Below are 17,447 nucleotides of genomic sequence, written 5' to 3' on the forward strand. Positions count from 1 at the left end.
ACTCTTAATTATGAGCATAGAGAATTTGGTCGCAACCATTCTCTTCCCAGTCCTGTTTCCCTTAGGGGCAGGAACTGATGATTGAGGGGTCAGCGAGCCTCAGTTAAGAGGGATGGAGGGGGGAGCGGGGAGGGAGGGGAAAAATGAGGACCTGTTACTAAGGGCTCAAGTAGAAAGCAAATTTTTTGAGAATGATGATGGCAACAAATGTGCAAATGTGCTTGACACAATGGACGGATGTATGGATTGTGATAAGAATTGTACGAGCCCCCAATTAAATGATTTTTTTTTTTAAAAAGAGGGATGGAAAAATTTGGCAACAGATCAAGAGGGCGACACAAACCGTACCTGCAGAGAATATTGAAATGGTAAATGTTTTGTTACGTATATATTTACCACCCCAAAAGTAATCAATGGCAAATTTTCAAACTATACCAATCACAACCCCGTCAGAACTGATTACATGCAGTCTTTGAAGGTCGAGTTCTCTGTCTGTGACACAGGATTGCAGCTTGCATCCTGCCGCACTGGGAAAGGGTGAGTGAGAGAAGCGGGTTATCGGTGTGTCAAGGAAAGCCAGCCTTGTGGTCTGCACTGGGGATCCAGCTAAAGGTGCATGTGTTCCCATGCATGTTCCACGGTGCCTGTTCTGCACCAGTTGCTGCAATGGAGTGACTCTCAGTGGCTCATGAGCCCTGTTGGGGCAACCCACAATCTCTTAGCAGGTAGACGTCTCCTCAAACCCATGTCTTGGGAAATTCTGATAAGACTTTTTTGTGGCACTCTTATTCTTCCTACTGTACTCCTCCCCAGAGGGAACCTTTTTTTTTTCCTTTTCTTTTTTAAATCATTTTATTGGGGCTCATACAATTCATCACAATCCATACATGCATCAGTTGTGTAAAGCACACTTATACATTTGTTGCCCTCATCATTCTCAAAATTCGCTTTCCTCTTGGGCTCCTGGAATCAGCTCCTCATTTTGAGGGGACCTTTTTTGATGAGGGTTGGTATTCATATGTACTTGAAGAGGCAGAAAACAAGACCGGAAAAGAGCAAATGAAGACTCAGATGACAGAAATAAATCTAGGAATAGGTGCATGGCTGGATCTGTCCCCAAGAGCTCATACAATTGTCAGGACAAGAAGTCCTTTGAGGGCCAGAGGCAGGAGGCTGGTGTGGGGTCACCTTCCTAGAGGAACGAGTGAATGATGCCTTCCAGAATCGGCTGGGCAGACCCCTTGGAATCACACTGAGAAAGAACAACTCCTTAGACAAAGCCAAGGTTCAGTTCCCCGGGAGGAAAACCATTCCAATTTGAGTTTTCTTGACGTCCCACAGTAGACAAGTCCCTCTACCTCTCAGTGGAAACTGAGCACAGTGATACCCCTCCAGGTGAGACCTTGTTTGGCACGTGGGAGTGACAGCATGGTGGTCAGGGTAGGGAGGAGGATGGACCAGATGGGGCGTCCTTCCAAGAAAATGGGTGGTTAAAGTACTCAGCGAAAGATTATACAGAAGTCTTCAAATGAACCCACCAGACCTACCTTTAGTAACACATGTAGTCTAAGATTGGTCCTTCCGGGCCCCATGCACAGTATGATGCCATGAATGTAAACATTGCACAAATGAAAACATCACAAATGAAAACATTACATGAAAATAAAAAGTTCACATAGACCTCACAGATGAAAACCCGGAGCAACACGGTTTTGTTCAGTCATACCTATGTAGGAGCTCCTTAACAACCTGTATCAGAACACTCTCCTCAGCTTCAGGAGAAAAGGAGTAGGGTTGGGATGGAGTTCAGGATGAGGTTTTGATGGCGTAGGAAGTTTCACCTCCTTGAGCATCTGCGGTGGTGTGTCCATGGGAGTTGGACCAGGTCCATGGGTCCCAGCACAGAATGCTGGAAACATCCCACCCTGAAAACCAAGCAATGCCTAACAAGATTCAACACACACACACACACACACACACACACACACACACACACACACACCCTCCCTAAGCTCCCCAGGAAAGCTTTATCTAACTCAGAGGTTCTCAGCCTTCCTAACGCCGCCACCCTCCAATACAGCTCCTCATGTTGTGGTGACCCCCCAACCATAGAATTATTTTCGTTGCTACGTCATCACTGTCATCTTGCTATTGTTATGAATCGGGCGACCCCTGTGAAAGGGTCATTTGACCCCCAAGGGGGTCTCGACCCACAGGTTGAGAACCGATTCTTACTTACCTCTTCTCTGAGTTCAAGTCTTTGTGGGAAAACTCCACTGAACTTTTTTTTTTAAAAAAACCTCTTCTTTATTTTATAAGGGCATGAAGGGATTTCAAGCAGTTTGTGGGGGGTGGGGGGGACACAATGGAATTAAAAGATGATGGCATATTTTCATAGAGCTTTTGAAACTCTTTTGTATATTGCCTTTCTTCTTCTCCCAAGTTAGCATATGTTAACAGTGCTGTTTTAATGAAGTATTTAAGCACCTGTCTTTGCTGCTAAGTGAAGTGTCCATCAAACAGAGACCGTAGAGTCTCGTTTGGGAGATATACCTGGGCTGGGCACATCTGTGAAGAGCAGAGTTTATTAGACATGACAAGCAGGGGGGTGGGACAGGGAGCCATTGCTCAGAAGACACGGAGATTCTGTGATGGGTGATGGCAGGGTTTTGGGGACGTGGATCATGGTGGTCATCTCACAGTATGATGGATGTGGTGAACCTATTGAACTGCATGTGTGAATAATATTGAAATGTTTTTGGAGGACTTTGTTTAATTTTTCCTTTTTATTATAAATTGGGTGAAAGTCTACAGAGCACATCACCAGTTATCCACTCAGCAATTCATATACATTTTGCTTCTCCTCATTCACTGCCTTTCCCTAATGCAACACTACTCACCCCACCTACTCCGTGTGTTTCCTGCCTCCTTTGTGCCTTCTCTGCTAGTCCTTCTGAACGTTGCCCCTGGGCAACTGCTGCCCCTGGAGCTCAAATGATTGATTATTCTAAGGCCGGGGTGGGAAGCCTTTTTTTCCTGCCAAGGGCCATTTGGATATAGATAACCTCATTCCCGGGCCATACAAAATGATCAACTTAAAAGTTAGCCTGCTCTCGTTGGTTAAAAAATAGTTCATTAACTCATCCCTAATGTGAGAGCTACTAGGAGCCCTGGTGGTGTAGTGGCTATGTGTTGGGCTGCTCTCCACGAGGTCAGCAGTTCAAAACCATTGGCCACTCCTTAGGAGAATGACTAGGTTTTCTACCCCAGTAAAGAGTTATAGTCTCAGAAACACACAGGGCAGTTCTACCCTGTCCTGTAGGGTCGCTATGAGTTAAAATCGAGTCAGTGGTTTTTTGTTTTTAATGCAGTGACTGGACCTGCTTCTCTTCGGTGAGGCATGTAGTGTTACTTGTTGTTGATTTCACTGGTGTTCTATGAGTACCCCACTCATCTTATTGTTTTCTTTACAGACCTGTCTATTGTTTGGCTGAAAAATGAGCCATGGAGGCGAGTTTATCTTCAGAACTGAAGGGTGACTAAGGGCCACATTCTCAGGGGTTCCACCGGTCTCTATCTGACAACTGGGCCTGGTGTCGTCTATCATTTCGTGTTTTGTCCTACATGTTCTCCCACTGGATCCAGGATCTCCTAACGTGATCCCTTTCAGAGCAGTTGGTAGTTGGTTGCCAGACACCAGCTAATCCTTTGGATATCCTGGGTCTTGGAGACCGAAGTTTACATGGTCCAGAAATCTTTTGAACTAAATGTTTCCATGTGCCTTTTATCTTCTTATCTCTTCTTTCTTCCCAATGGGAGAGACCAATAGTTGTATCTTAGATGGCCACTCACAAGCTTTGAAGATAACCCCTTCATCCCCCCCAATCCCCCCACCTCACCCCCGTCACTACTCACCAAAGTAGGATGCAGATCATTGTCTTTGTAGACTATGCTAAGTCAATTGACCTTGGTGACCCTTGAGATCATGATCTTAAGCCTCAGGCTCAGTATTTGACGATGTCTAAGAAGTTTTCATAACTTTGGAAATGGCATTGTGCTTGACGCATCCCTGACTAAATCAAAAAGGACTCTGGGAACAGACTGTAGATCTCATTCTTGGGCTTGTTGTCTTGGCATCTACTCAGGATGCTTTCCTTCCAAAATTCCAGTTACTGCTCTTGTTGCACATTAAGCTCCTCAAATTTTAAGCAAATAGCCCACCATATACCTAGGAACATCTGAAATGTTTCTAACAGCGCTGTTCTGTTTCCCTAAAAAGAAAAACAACAGCCACCTACATTAACATCACACTGCAAACACAAAGCACTCCAAGACATTTGTTGTACAAATTGTTTTCTAATTTGTTTTCTTCCTATAACACGAGCAAACTTGCAAACAAGTAGTCTCACTGAAAGACAGACTGGATTGACATAAGTCATTTCAAGAACAGTGCTGAAATCACGATCACATTAAAGCTTTGCCCAGGAAGGCGAGACGGGTCCCATAGCGAAAACAGTCCACTGACAAGAAGGGAGGACGCGACACCTAAGAACTGCTCAGATCCAGCCGGCGAGGAGCCAAGCCAGGTTTCCCCAGCCCTGCACCCAACCTGCAGGGCCTTCTGCAAGCAGCGAGCTCCGTATGAGGAGCAAGACTATGTGAGATGCTGGAGTCCTTACTCCTCCCACCGTGGTCCTTGAGCCAGGAGTGTGGCTGCCACCTGTCAGCGGGAGAACCCGTTACTGTGACTCAGTTCAACACATGGTCACCCTGTAGGCTAGGGAACTGCTCCCTAGGGTTCCCAAGGCTGTGATTTTTAAAAAAATCATTTTACTGGGGGCTTGTACAACTCTTATCCCAATCCATATAGACATCCATGGTTTCAAACTACTGACCATGTGGATGGCAGCCCAATGAGTAACCACTACAAGTTACATGCGACAGCCTATCATTATGTCGGAATATCTCATTAAACATAAGGTACAGCACAGTACTCTGTAGACATAGGGAGAGAGCAGATCTGAGTGGGAGGACGGAAAGGTTGTAGGTGGTGGTATGTTAGCCGGTGAGTTCAGGGAAGTTCTTCCAAGGGGGCGACATGTGCACAGAGCACCGAGTGAAGGGATGGATTGAGCCATCAGTATCTTGGAAACAAGCGTTCCAGGTGGAGGGAGCTCAAAAGCCAGGGTTCTGTCAAGCTCTTAAAGGTTAGAGTTTGTGCCATTGTCCGGGACATTACGCACATGTGCTCAGAAGGAAGTCCAGGCATGGCTCCTGCTCCTTCCTCCTCTTCACGAGCCACTCAGCATCTGAGAAGAACACCGCCCCCAGAGGGGGAGGACAGCCTCTCTACTAAAAAGCGTGGTCTCTCGGGACAGCACTGGCCCTCGGATCCTCTTCAAAGTTTCTATCCCCATGAACTCGCCGTCTCATTACTGAACTTTCACATCACCCTGGCTGTGGGGCTGTGATACCATCACAGGTCACTCTGTTGGGATTCATTCGGCATGTTTGACCCTTCTGTGATTCCTAGACATCTGTTAGCCAGCCACACGGTCTGCCTCTGGGCTTTCATGGGTCGCTTCACATCTAGGGCGTGCGGCCAACTGGTAGGGGCTGTGTGACTGCATGAATCTGCATGGCCCGGCCGGGCTTCACCCCACCAACCCCGTCATCTGAGAATCTCGAGATGTCCGGGGTCCCATTGATGGTGTCAGAATCCATATTCCCTCAGAATGATTCCTTTTCATTCTGTTCAAATGACCTGCAGTTACCGAAAACATACAGTTTCACACACACACACACACACACACACACACACACACACACACACACACGCTTCAAAGCAGAAGCAATTCCGTTTTGAAAGGGTGAAGTTCTTTTCCGTGGTAACTGGGATCATCTTTACTTCTAACACTTTTGTTGCCATTCGTTCATCTTGAGCCTCCTCGTGCCGCTGTATTGCTTCAAATGCTGGTAATGCCAGGCCATCTTACCATCTTTTAAACCAGTGATTCCCAACCTTCCTTGTGCCGCGACCCTCTAATACAGTTCCTCGTGTTGTGGTGACCCCCAACCATAACATTATTTTCGTTGCTACGTCATCACTGTCATTTTGCTACTGTTATGAATCGTCATGTAAATATCTGATATGCAGGATGTATGTTCATTGTTACAAATTGAACATAATTAAAGCATAGTGATTCATCACCAAAACAATTTGCAATTCTATATTGTAAAATATTTATTTCTAATGACAAATAAATGAAATTTTGTCTTGAAGCATGGTGTAGCATGGGGAACAGTCTTCACACCCGGTCTGTGGGTGTATCTACATGTGGGCGGACCTGCCTGGAGACAGACAGAGGAGTGGTGTCTCGCTACCTAAGACCATGGGAAATCTGTTTTCCGATGGTCTTAGGCAACCCCTGTGAAAGGGTCATTTGACCCCCAAAGAGGTCTCGACCCACAGGTTGAGGACTGCTCTTTTAAACAGATGACTTGGTTGATGAATAAAGGTGATCAGAACCAAGGGCTCAGGTAGAAATTGTTTTGGAAACATTGATGCTAACATGTGCATGAGTGTGCTTCATACCATTGAATGATGGATAGTGATAAGATTTGTAAGAGCCCCCCAATAAAATGATTAACTAACAAAAATAATTTAAAAAATAAAGGTGATCAGAGTAGAACTTCTTGGCCAATAACTAGGTCAGTAATACCAGTGAGTAGCCTAGTGTTCCCGTAGACCTCCCCTTTGAATGGGGGGTGGTGGGGGTGCAGAGGGGCGGGGAACTGAGAGCTCCAAGTTTGTAGACCAGGCAGCAATCGGTAGGCTTTTGGGGCGGGCCCATGGGTGGGATTGGGTAGGCAAACGTGTGGGCTCCCTCAGTGCCAAACAAGCAAAGCTCCACTACAGAGTGTTGACCCCCATCCTGAGGTCCTGAGGTCTACCCCAAGCAGATGGTTCAAGTTCATTGGACCTTGACAAATCCCTCTCGAGCCAGCTGCTCATTCGTGTGGGGATGAAGAGCCCCACTTTTGTCTGTGCAACCTTTTCATTGGCTTCCGGAATGCTGCTCATCATCCAGTCCTGCCCTCTGTGCCAGTTAACTCCAAATTGGACCCATCAATCAAAGGAGTTCTGCTGCCTGTTTTGAAGGGCGACTTCCTCTCTGATCCCTGGCTGCTCTCCGAGAGCCCCTGTCGTACGATGGCTGCTGTTTTCAGTGTTGTTGTTGTTGTTAGGTGCCAGCTTGTCCGTTCTGACTCGTAGCAACAACCTCCGTACCAGGGAACGAAACAATGCCCGGTCCTGCGCCATGCTCGCAATTGCTCTTATGTTCGAGCCCCTTGTAGCCCCTGTGCCAGACCATCTCGTGGGCTCACGGAGCGCCTTCCTCTCTGCTTTGTTCTGGCCCTTGACCGAGCAGCACGTGCCTCTCTGGGAACTGCTCTCTGTGCGGTCAGCGCACAGTAGGCTTGCAGCCAACAGTGCCCGGGAGGAGCGTGTGTTAGCACACCCCAAACAGACCCACGGGAAGATCTGCGTTGTCGCTTTTACAACAGAAGCTTGGGCAGTGGGGGGAGGGGTCCTTATTCTGAACCAGGGAGCGTATGAAGGAAGGACAGGAAGCAGGCTCTTTCTGCAAGGGCCGTCACACAGGTCATGGCAGCTGATGGCCGCTTGGCTGGAGGAGGGCCAGCACAGACTGGACAGTGGGAGAGGTGGTTTCCCACCTGAGGCCACTTGTGGTTGATTTGCATATCCCTGCCCTCTGCAGCTCCCCGCTGCGTCCCTCTGCACCCCATCCAAAGACCTTCAAAGACCCACACCATTTCCTCATCTTGTTTCTTGTGGCATGGGGTGGGGGAAGAGAGGGGTGGCTGGTTTGCACCGGCATCTTCCCAGGGTCTGTAGACTCTTTGGAAAGACCTTCTGGCTTCTCTTTCCCCCGCAGGCTTCTGAGGACCCAGTCCCTGGAGTGGTTCTACAACAACGTGAAGAGTCGCTTCAAACGCTTTGGCAGCGCCAAGGTCCTGAAGAACTTGTACAGGAAGCACCGATTGGAGAGCGGAGGGTGCTTCGACGTCCTAGGTACTCCGACGGCCTGCTGCTGGACCGGTCTTCGGTGGGCTGGTGGGATAGAAGTCTTCGGTCTCAGGCCCTGGGCATTGGGGCACCCTCTCTTATGACAGGAGCAAACATGGTCTTACTGTCTGCTTCTCCTGAGGAGCAGAAGGGGAAGGACAGATGCCATACACTAAGTTGGGCTCCTTTGGTTCCAACTCCTTCATGTGGTTAGGGTTGATATGGGAGGAGCGTGGATTACCAATGTATGCCTGGGAGACAGTGAACATTCTCCTTCTGGTTCCCTGGAGAGTAAGGAGTCTTGGTGACCCCATGGCTGGGTATGGAGATGCTAACCAACAACTAGGCAATTTGAGCCCATCCAGTGGTTCTTTGGGAGAAAAAGCAGATGTCTGTTCCCTGAAACACGATCCAAATCAAAAACAAAACCACCGCACCCCACCAGAAAGTTGATTCTGACCTTTGCGAGACCCTGTAGAACATGGTAGAACTGCCCTTTGGGGTTTCTGAGACGCTAACTCTTTAGGGGAGTCGAAAGCCTGGTCTTTGTCCTACAGGGCAGCTGGTGGTTTCAAACAGCTGACCTGATGAGTAGCAGCCTAATACGTAACCACTACACCATCAGAACTAGCCTGAAAACCTATGTACAAATGTGCTGGAGACAATGGGTGTATGGATTGTTATAAGAGCCCCCAATAAAATGATAAAAATAAAAGGTCTGCGGACCAGTTCTCCATCACGTGGGGTGGCTGGGAGTGAGAATGAACCCACTGGCACCCACCAACGGCAGCCTCGGGGCTGGAAGGTGTCTGACCACCATCTCCCAGGCAGTCAAACCGGGACATCATCTTCGTTCGTTTGTGCCCAGACGCTGTGCTCCCGACACTGGGACTCCCTTACTCAGTCTGTTGTGACCAGACCCAACCTTTGATGTCAGAGGAGAGTCAGGAAATGATCCTCTCCCTCCCAGCGAGCTTCAAGAATGAACTTGACCTGTGGTGTTGTGCCGCAGGTAAGACAGCACCGTTCATTAGAATTAGAAATGACGGCAAGTTCACCATCACAACTGAGTGTGAGAATAGGAACATCCTTTCTTCCGGTAAACCGAAAAATGAACACTCAAACCCAGTGTCGTTGCGGCGATTTTGCCTCGTGGTGATCCTACAAGAGTTCTGATGCTGTCCATCTCTATGGGAACAGACTGCCTCATCAGGCTCTCACAAAGGGACAGGAGGGCTTGAACTGCCAACCTTTGGGTGATCAGTCCAGCACTTATCCAGCCGTGCCACTAGGGGCCCTTATATCCTCCAATGCTGCAGCCATTAATTCTGTCTAGAGGCAGATTGTTTGCTTGTTTTTGACCACTTTGCTGACACAGGTAAATGCTTTTTATCCACAAGAATCAGGAAGAGAGAAGAAGAAAAAAGTTCCTTCCATCTCGTTTGGAAGGGTTGTGTTTAGCCGTCATTATTGTACGTTGTTGTATTCTCAATAAAGTCTCTGGTTGTGGCTTATCTAAAAATATGCCAGCCACTTAGACATGGGAGGAAATGGGACAGCGACATTAGACAGAGAAAATCATTAGTGCCTTCTGTGATCGTTGTTAGAAACTGTCTTTCAAACTGCTCAGGAAGCCTGTCGCTAAGAAAGCCCTGCTAAAGGTTTCCTTTTAGTATTCTTATTTTTCTTTTTTTTAACTACATTTCAAAAAAGAAAGGCTCTAAGAATGGAGTTTTAAAAGAAGCAGTGCTCCCAGCCAATGGTTTCTCCAACCCAAAGAGATAGCCCAAGATTGAAAATGACTTACTCATGTGTACCCCATCCTCTGATCTCTTGTACATCTTTGAGCGTGCTCCCTGGACCCTCTTCAATGTCACCAAATTCAAATCTCTGCTGCTTTAAGCCCAACTGAGGAAGGAAAAACAAGTGAAGAAGTCAGCTGTTGGAACACAGTGAATTCTCTCCCTTTGACCCCGAGGCCCCACTGGTGGAGAGAGAGCAAGTGAATCCCAAGGTGGGCATTTTAAGGGTGTTGAAATGTACATGTGTCCTTGTCAAAGAAGGGGCCTTGGCTCTGAATAAGTGCCTGCCACAACTGAAGCCAATGGAGGTGCTGGGCACCCTACATCCTTCTGGGAGCCTGCCCCCCCCAGCACGTCCTAGATTGCAGGCAGGTGAAGGTTTGTAAAGTGGCCACTCCTGGTGGACTGTGGTATGGAAGTGATCAAGTAACACCCAATTCCCTGCCACAGAGTAGATCCCAACTCGGAGTGACCCCGTAGGGTGGAGCAGAACTGCCCCAGTGGGTTTCCAAGGTTATAACTCTTCATGGGAGCAGAAAGCCTCCTCTTTTGCCCACAGAGAGGCTGTGGATTTGAACTGCTGACCTTGGGGTTAGCAGCCCAACACATAACCCATTACCTCCCATGGCTCTTGCTGGCACTCCTTGGGTCTCAATATTGTGCTTGTTTGACCTTCCAAGCATTTTATGGGTACCAAAACCCCCTACAAACATATTCAAAATCAGTTACTTTCACATGATTTCAATGTGATCTTCACTTCAACGGAAATTATTTCTTTGGGAGAAGCATGAAGACCAGCCGACCAGAGACAGGTTTTTAAGGTGATACTCGGAAAGCTGTCATCGTGAAAAGCTGGAACTTAGGCTACACTTGACCAGCAGGTGGAGTCCTACCTCAAGTGTGGATCGGCAGCCCCTAGGCCTGAAAGGGGCTCCTGGTTGTATTAGAGTGCTGCGGGGTGGGCGGGGGGGGGGGGGACCTCGGTTGAACCCACCACCTTTCACACTTTTTATATAGCTGTCCCTGCTATGCTCCATCCTGCCTGCATGTTAGCATCACCTTTGAAAAATGATCCCAGTATCGGAGACCATCCTTCATCCCCAGCCAATGACTCCCGGAGCCCCACTGTAAGAGGGGGGGGTCATTCCCCGGCCTTGGTTGAAGGTATAGCCAAGGCTGACCACCTCACAAGCTTGAACGTTCCTACAATGAGCTCAGCCACCTTCTGAGGAAGATGGCTCCGACGTCAACCCCAGCGGGTGGTGTGGGATCTTGGAATCACGGAGCCCAGAAGAACGAAACACAGCCTGGCTGGCCCTGTGCTAGCCGCCCCATCATTTTCAGAGCAGATCACTGTGCTCCTGGGGTTTGATTGGCATCCTTACATAAACGGAGTGCCAGGCCTTTCCTCCTAGGTGCCTTGTCCCAAAGCACTGCATCACAGCAAACCCACATACACGTCTCCCCTGAAAGACAGATAGGCCATGGCTTCACATAAGGTGCATCAGCAGGAACTGAACCTGGTCTCCTGCATAAATGAGGAGAATTCTATTAGGGAAGCCACACCGCCGCACATCAGCACAATTGTTTTGATTGTGAGAATGTAATAGGCAGCATCCGCTGTGGGCAGAGCCTGTGCTATTGGAAACCACACCACTCTATTAATAATTTAAAAGGCAATTGGACATCTCCTTACAGAAGGGTCGCAGGGAGAAGACAGGCCAGTCAGGGTGCAGTACAGCACCGATGAAACATACAGCTTTCCTCTAGTTCTTTAATGCTTCCTCCCCCCACTATCATGACCCCAATTCTACCTTACAAATCCAGCTAGACCAGAGGATGTACATGGGTACAGATAAGAGCTGGAAACACAGGGAATCGCAGAACAGATAAATCCCTCAGGACCAATATTGAGAGTAGCCATACCAGGAGGGGAAGAGGAAGGTGGGGGGAGAGAGGGGAATCGATCACAATGACCTACCTATAACCCCTCCCAGAGGGATGGTCAACAGATAAGGGGGTAAAGGGAGACATTGGACAGTGCAAGACATGAAAAGACAATAATAATTTATAAATTATCAAGGGTTCATAAGGGAGGGAGGAAGAGGGAGGGGAAAATGAGGAACTGATAGCAAGGGCTCAAGTAGAAAGAAAACATTTTGAGAATGATGATGGCAACAACTGTACAAATGTGCTTGACACAATGAGTGGATAGATGGATTGTGATAAGAGTTGTACAAGCCCCCAATAAAATGATTTATTAAATAAATTAAAACAAAACAAAAAAACCACTGGACCGAGCAGTAGGCTACTGCCTGCAAACCTCTCGGTCCAGGACAAAGAAATTCCAAACTGGTTATAGTCTAAAATAGGAGGCTGGTTCAAGAGAGGGCTATTCTAGCTGTGATGTTCTTATCTGCTTGGCAGGGTAACAGGACACAGCACAGGTGCAGATGCTAGTTCGTGGTCTTTTAAGATCGTGTACATTTCTTGCTATCTGGGCAGGCAGGGTTTGGAGACCTCTCGGAAGAGTCCAGGTCTTGTTGGGAGAGTTGGAAGAGGGAAGAGGAGAAGGGAGGCTAACCGCTAGCAGAGCTTACAGGCAGTTTGAAACAACGTGGAGTTTCTCATGTTCAGCTAGGTGACCGCCGTGCCGTGCACCAGGACTTCCCACGCAGAGCTCCTTCACCTGCAGCACTTCCCGCCGTGTGTGGACACGTGTCCCGACTCACAGCAAAATGAAACACGGCGTGGTCCTGTGCCCCCTTCACGGGTTCTCATGTCCAAGCCCGTTGTTGCAGCCAATGTGTGCATCCATCTCCTCGAGGGTCTTGTTCTTTCTCATCCAAGCATGATGTCCTTCTCCAGGACTGGTCTCTCTTGACAACATGTCCGTAGTGGGTGAGATGGCGTCTCGCCAGCCTTGCCTCTAAGGAGCTCTCTGACTGTCATTCTTCCAGAGCACATAGATAGCTTTGTTCCTTCGGCAGCCTGTGGTACTTTCAATATTCTTCACCAGCACCGTAAGCAAAGTGGACTAGTGCCCCCCGGCATTTTATTTTGCTCACAGAAGCCTCATGACCCGCACAACTGATATTGCCATCAGTCCTACTCCAGCTCTCTGAATGAGCACCTGGCTCCTCCTCTCCTGCGCCCTCTCAGGCGGCCAGGAGAGGCTCGTTAACTCTATCGGCGATACAGAAGGTGTATTCTTTTCCCTCAAAACATTTATTGAACACTTACTAGGTGTTGACCTGATCTAAGGACCGAGAAACACCTCAGTGGCAAAACAGGCAAGACTTTGCCAATTCAAAGCCAGTGTCCCGATGGCATTAGAGAAACACAATAGAAACGCACGCGTGATCGTTTGTCAGACGGGGCTGAGTGCCCCGTTGAATCACCGGACAGACCCGCCTGGAAAATACACAGAACACGAGAAACCGAAGCAGCTGTGACTAATACAAAGAATCTCTCAACAGCGAGATCAATCATAAATGAGTTAATGACTGAATCAATCAGAAAAAATATATAGTAGTCCCTGCTTCAATTTCCTGTCACCACCCTCTGTTTCTGTGCATGCTTTTGGAAGAGTCTCTCTTCTGGAATTTGATGGTGAAGGTGGTCTTTGGAAACGCCGAGCCACCTGAAATCAGAGGTTCCTGCAACTCGGGAACAACAGCCGCTGGGTGTAGGCTGGCTGCAGCACTAGGACGTTCCAGAATAATCCCAGCACTTCCTGCCCTTTACGTGGGGGGAGGAGGTAACCACGTCATCCCAAATGACCCCCGAAGTGCTCACCCCTAAACTTAAAGGTGAACAGAAAGGAAGAGGCATTAGACCCACACAAAACTGAAGTCGTGCAAAGCCAGTGCTTTTTTTCTGGTCAGCTCAGTCCCTCTGATTGACCCCTGTGGTAGTGACATCATCTGTTGTCAAGTTGAGACTTAAGAGTGAAGGGGTGGAGTCTAGCCTGTCAATCAGGTTGCAGCTTGATGACCTCATTTGGAGGCACTAAGGAGATAAATAGCTCGCTGGAGGCGGGACACACGCTGAGAAGACACATGGAGCTAGGCTGCTGCCCTGAGCTGAAGGAGCCACGAGGAGACCCCTGCCAGCACTGAGATGCTTCCACCACCATTGGATCCACAAGACTTTCCACCCACTGGCCTGTGATCTTCCTGCATTTGGCGTCATTGCATGTGTTTAGTGAGTCGGAAGAGGTCTTTATAGATTGGTATCGGACGTATGGGCTAATATCAGAATTAAGGACTTGATCTGGACTGGGCTGAGGCGTTTTCTCAATATTCAATTTCTCCTGCCTATAAAGTTCTTTCCTATACACATATTCGAGTGCCTCTGGATTTGTTTCTCTTGTCAACCCAGATTGACACAAGCCGTGCAAAACCAATACTTTTCTTCTGTTCAGCTCAGTCCCCCCTCCCGCCACCCAATGTCTCCATTCTCCTCACATTCCCTCCCACCCCTCCCTGTTGTCCCAGCAGACAGCTGAACTCTCTCTTCCCAGGGTAGATGCCATGTACACAGGGGCCCCTCCCCTCCTGCCTTCCACATAGACATGCCTCAAGCTCTACGTAGCCATGCGCCAGCTTCAGCCTGCAGCAGAGGCTGCTGCCCCTACTCTGTTGCCTTTCCCTGCCCTGTCCCTGTGCCCTTTGTATCTGATCTCTGCCCACCTTCCACAGTCCTCCAGCTCCCCAGGCTCCTCCCTAGCAATTCGTAAACGCACTTAAATGCCTCCCACACAGTTCCCTCCCTGCCCAACTCCCTGGCCATCTCTTTTACCCTCACAGGTACATTCCAGAAAGCAGGTTACACTCCTAGCTACCATCTCCTGCCCTTCCTCCCTCACCCTCCACCTACCTCTGCCTCTTCCGGACACACACACACACACACATGCATTCACATTTAGGAGCACAGATCTGACAGGTCCCCTCTGTGAAACCTTTAATGACTTCACCCAGCTGATGGACAAAGCCCCAAACCCTGACGTGGCTGTGGTGGCCTGTGTGGTCAATGTCCTGGGGACCAGCTCCTCCCAGGTTTATCCTCTCCACAGCCCAGCCACAGGGTCCCTTTTGGGCAATTCGGAGGCACCCTGCCACCCACTGCTGGTCTCTGCCTGCTGTTTCCTTGGCCTTGCGTGTTTGCCCACTTCCCCTTCCCCCTTGGCTGGGTTAGTCTTCTTGCCACACAGTTTGACTGCACTGGCAACCACTGCTGAGCACCTAGCATGCCTGTCATTTCCTGTTTGCAGACATCTGTGATTAATGACTTTTCCTCCATGGAATTATCAAGTTCATCCGAGCAGTGAGAGGGAGTTCAGGCTGTGCTCACCAAGGTTACCCTGAACACCTAGCCCAAAGCCCAGGCCCGTGGTAGGAGGTCCTGGGTATGGGTGAACCGGTACATACTGGGTGTCATTATACCACTGTGAAATGTTTGCATTAGATGTATGAAATTGGTATTAGAATATTCCCTATCCTATTACTATTGTGTGATTATGCATCATAGTGACCTCAGAGGAGAACTGCTCCCCCCGACACCCCCCCACCCCCAGAGTTTCCTTGGCTGTAATCTTTGCAGGACTCTATTGTCAGGTATCTTCTCCCATGTTGGGTTTGAACCACTGACTTTGGGGTTGAGCTCTTAACAATTGCACCACCATGCCTCCTAATTGGGACCCAAGGTTATTCTGCCGGCAGAGCTAGGAAAAGTGGATGAGAGGTCTGGAGTCTGGTCAGAAAGCACAAACAGAGCGAGCGTGCCTGTCTTCCTGAGTGGCCTGCAGTCGGGCTGAGTCACCGTAGGATTACCCATGGAGGGTGGACATAGTGACTGCAGTGTGCTACTGACCCCACCACCGCCAGTGCCTGGCGAGTTCCTGCAAGGAACCCTGGAACCGCCCTTCTAAGAAACTGGGCATGTGCATGTGGAGGCCTACGTTGAGCTTGGATGGCAGCATGTCATGTGCCTCTATTTGAGCCAAGACATATAGCTTAGTTATTTTTGGAGTTCTGGCCAAAAAAGTAATTCTGACCAGCATTTTAGTCAACCCTGGTTTGAGTTTGATGCTCCGTGCAGCCACTGTTTGGATCCTCAGAACGCAATGATTTTGTTGTTTGAAGTCATCCTTCCCCCCTTTGATGGCCCACTGGATGAATGAATGAATATGCCGGGAGAGTTAAACCCAACAACTTAAACAGAGTTTAACCAACTGCTTTTCCCTGGCCTGGAATTAAGACCGGGGTTACATGTTTGATTTGGAGAAGATCAAAGATCAGCCATTGAGACTGTTGAAGATCAAATAGCATGACTTGCTTTGCCTCCCTCTGGATTCATTAGACATAGACTCTTCTGTGGAAAGGATGGGAACAACGAAGTCCTGAGCTGAAGGCCTCCAGTGGGTTGATGCTGTGGGTTGTAACTAACTAAATACCAGCTACACAAAGCTCCATCCTATCTCGGGGAGGGAGGAGAGGAGTTCTATTGGTACCCCCATTTTCCTAGTAAGGGAACGGAGAGTCAGACAGCTTAAGTAACTTGGTCAAGGTCACATAAGTCATCATTGACAGATCTGGGAATTGAACTTGTATCCTCAGACGTCAATCCCTTGTTCCATGTTCGACCTCCAGTATTGCCTTGAAAGAAGGGTCATTGTGAGTTTAAAAAAAAAAAAAAAAAGACGTGATAGTTAAAACATATTTGCATTATGGTGGGACCCAGGGGTTCCTAGCACTGTTTGAAAGGCAAACTCCCTCCAGGGGGAAGGTGGCAGTTTAGCCAGTCATTGGCATGCACGGTACACCAGTGCTCACTGAAGATCTTGGATACTCCTACCTCTCTCTCTCTCTCTCTCTCTCTCTCTCTCTCTCTCTCTCCCAGGAGGAAGCTTCTTTGAGGCCAGCTTGGAAAATGAAGAAAGCATTTCAGGCAGCGATTCAACCTTCTATAGGCAGTCAGAAGGTGAGGTTGCTTAAGACTCGCGGTTGATGGCAAGTGGGAGGAACGGAAGTGCCTTCAGATGCTGTCAGGGTCTCCGGGGTGCACGGTAACCCCTGAGTCGATGGTTCGTTGCTGTGTGGGAGTCTCCGCATCACTTCTTGTTACTACCCTGTGTGTGTGTGTCCAGGAGGAAAAGAGGGGAGTGTCTATCCAAGAGGTGATCCCTGGGGTAATGTTCACTACCCCACCCACCCATGATACTTTACATTCAGCCAATGTGGGTTCTCCTGCCATTGAGAGACAACCACCATCCCACAGGGAAGAAGCACACCAGCCTGTGTGATCACGAGGTGTCGAAGCGATCAGGCATCAGGCATCATCAGAACAAAAAGTCATATCCTTGTGAATGACGGGGAGTGTGGAGGCAATGGGACATTACCTTATGGAAGGGTCGCAGGGAGGAGACGAGCCAATCAGGGTGCAGTATAGCAGCGATGAAACATACAACTTTCCTCGAATTCTTAAATGCTCCCTCCCCACCCACTATCATGATCCCAATTCTACCTTGCAAGTCTGGCTAGACCAGAGGA

General features: G+C 48.7%; 1 protein-coding gene across 1 annotated transcript in view; it reads left to right on the forward strand.

The window, feature by feature from the left end:
- Positions 1–17,447, forward strand: part of LOC101648271 (myosin VIIA and Rab interacting protein) — a 349,534-nt gene that overhangs the window by 239,380 nt on the left and 92,707 nt on the right. The window contains exons 4-5 of the mRNA XM_004708673.2: positions 7,962–8,098; positions 16,798–16,878. Of these exons, the coding sequence (XP_004708730.1) occupies positions 7,962–8,098; positions 16,798–16,878 (218 nt within the window). The remainder of the gene's footprint in view (positions 1–7,961; positions 8,099–16,797; positions 16,879–17,447) is intronic.

The sequence above is a fragment of the Echinops telfairi genome, unplaced genomic scaffold (genome assembly GCF_000313985.2).
Source record: "Echinops telfairi isolate 266 unplaced genomic scaffold, ASM31398v2 ScPeMD7_4225;HRSCAF=4972, whole genome shotgun sequence".
In the NCBI taxonomy this organism is placed as follows: Eukaryota; Metazoa; Chordata; class Mammalia; order Afrosoricida; family Tenrecidae; genus Echinops; species Echinops telfairi.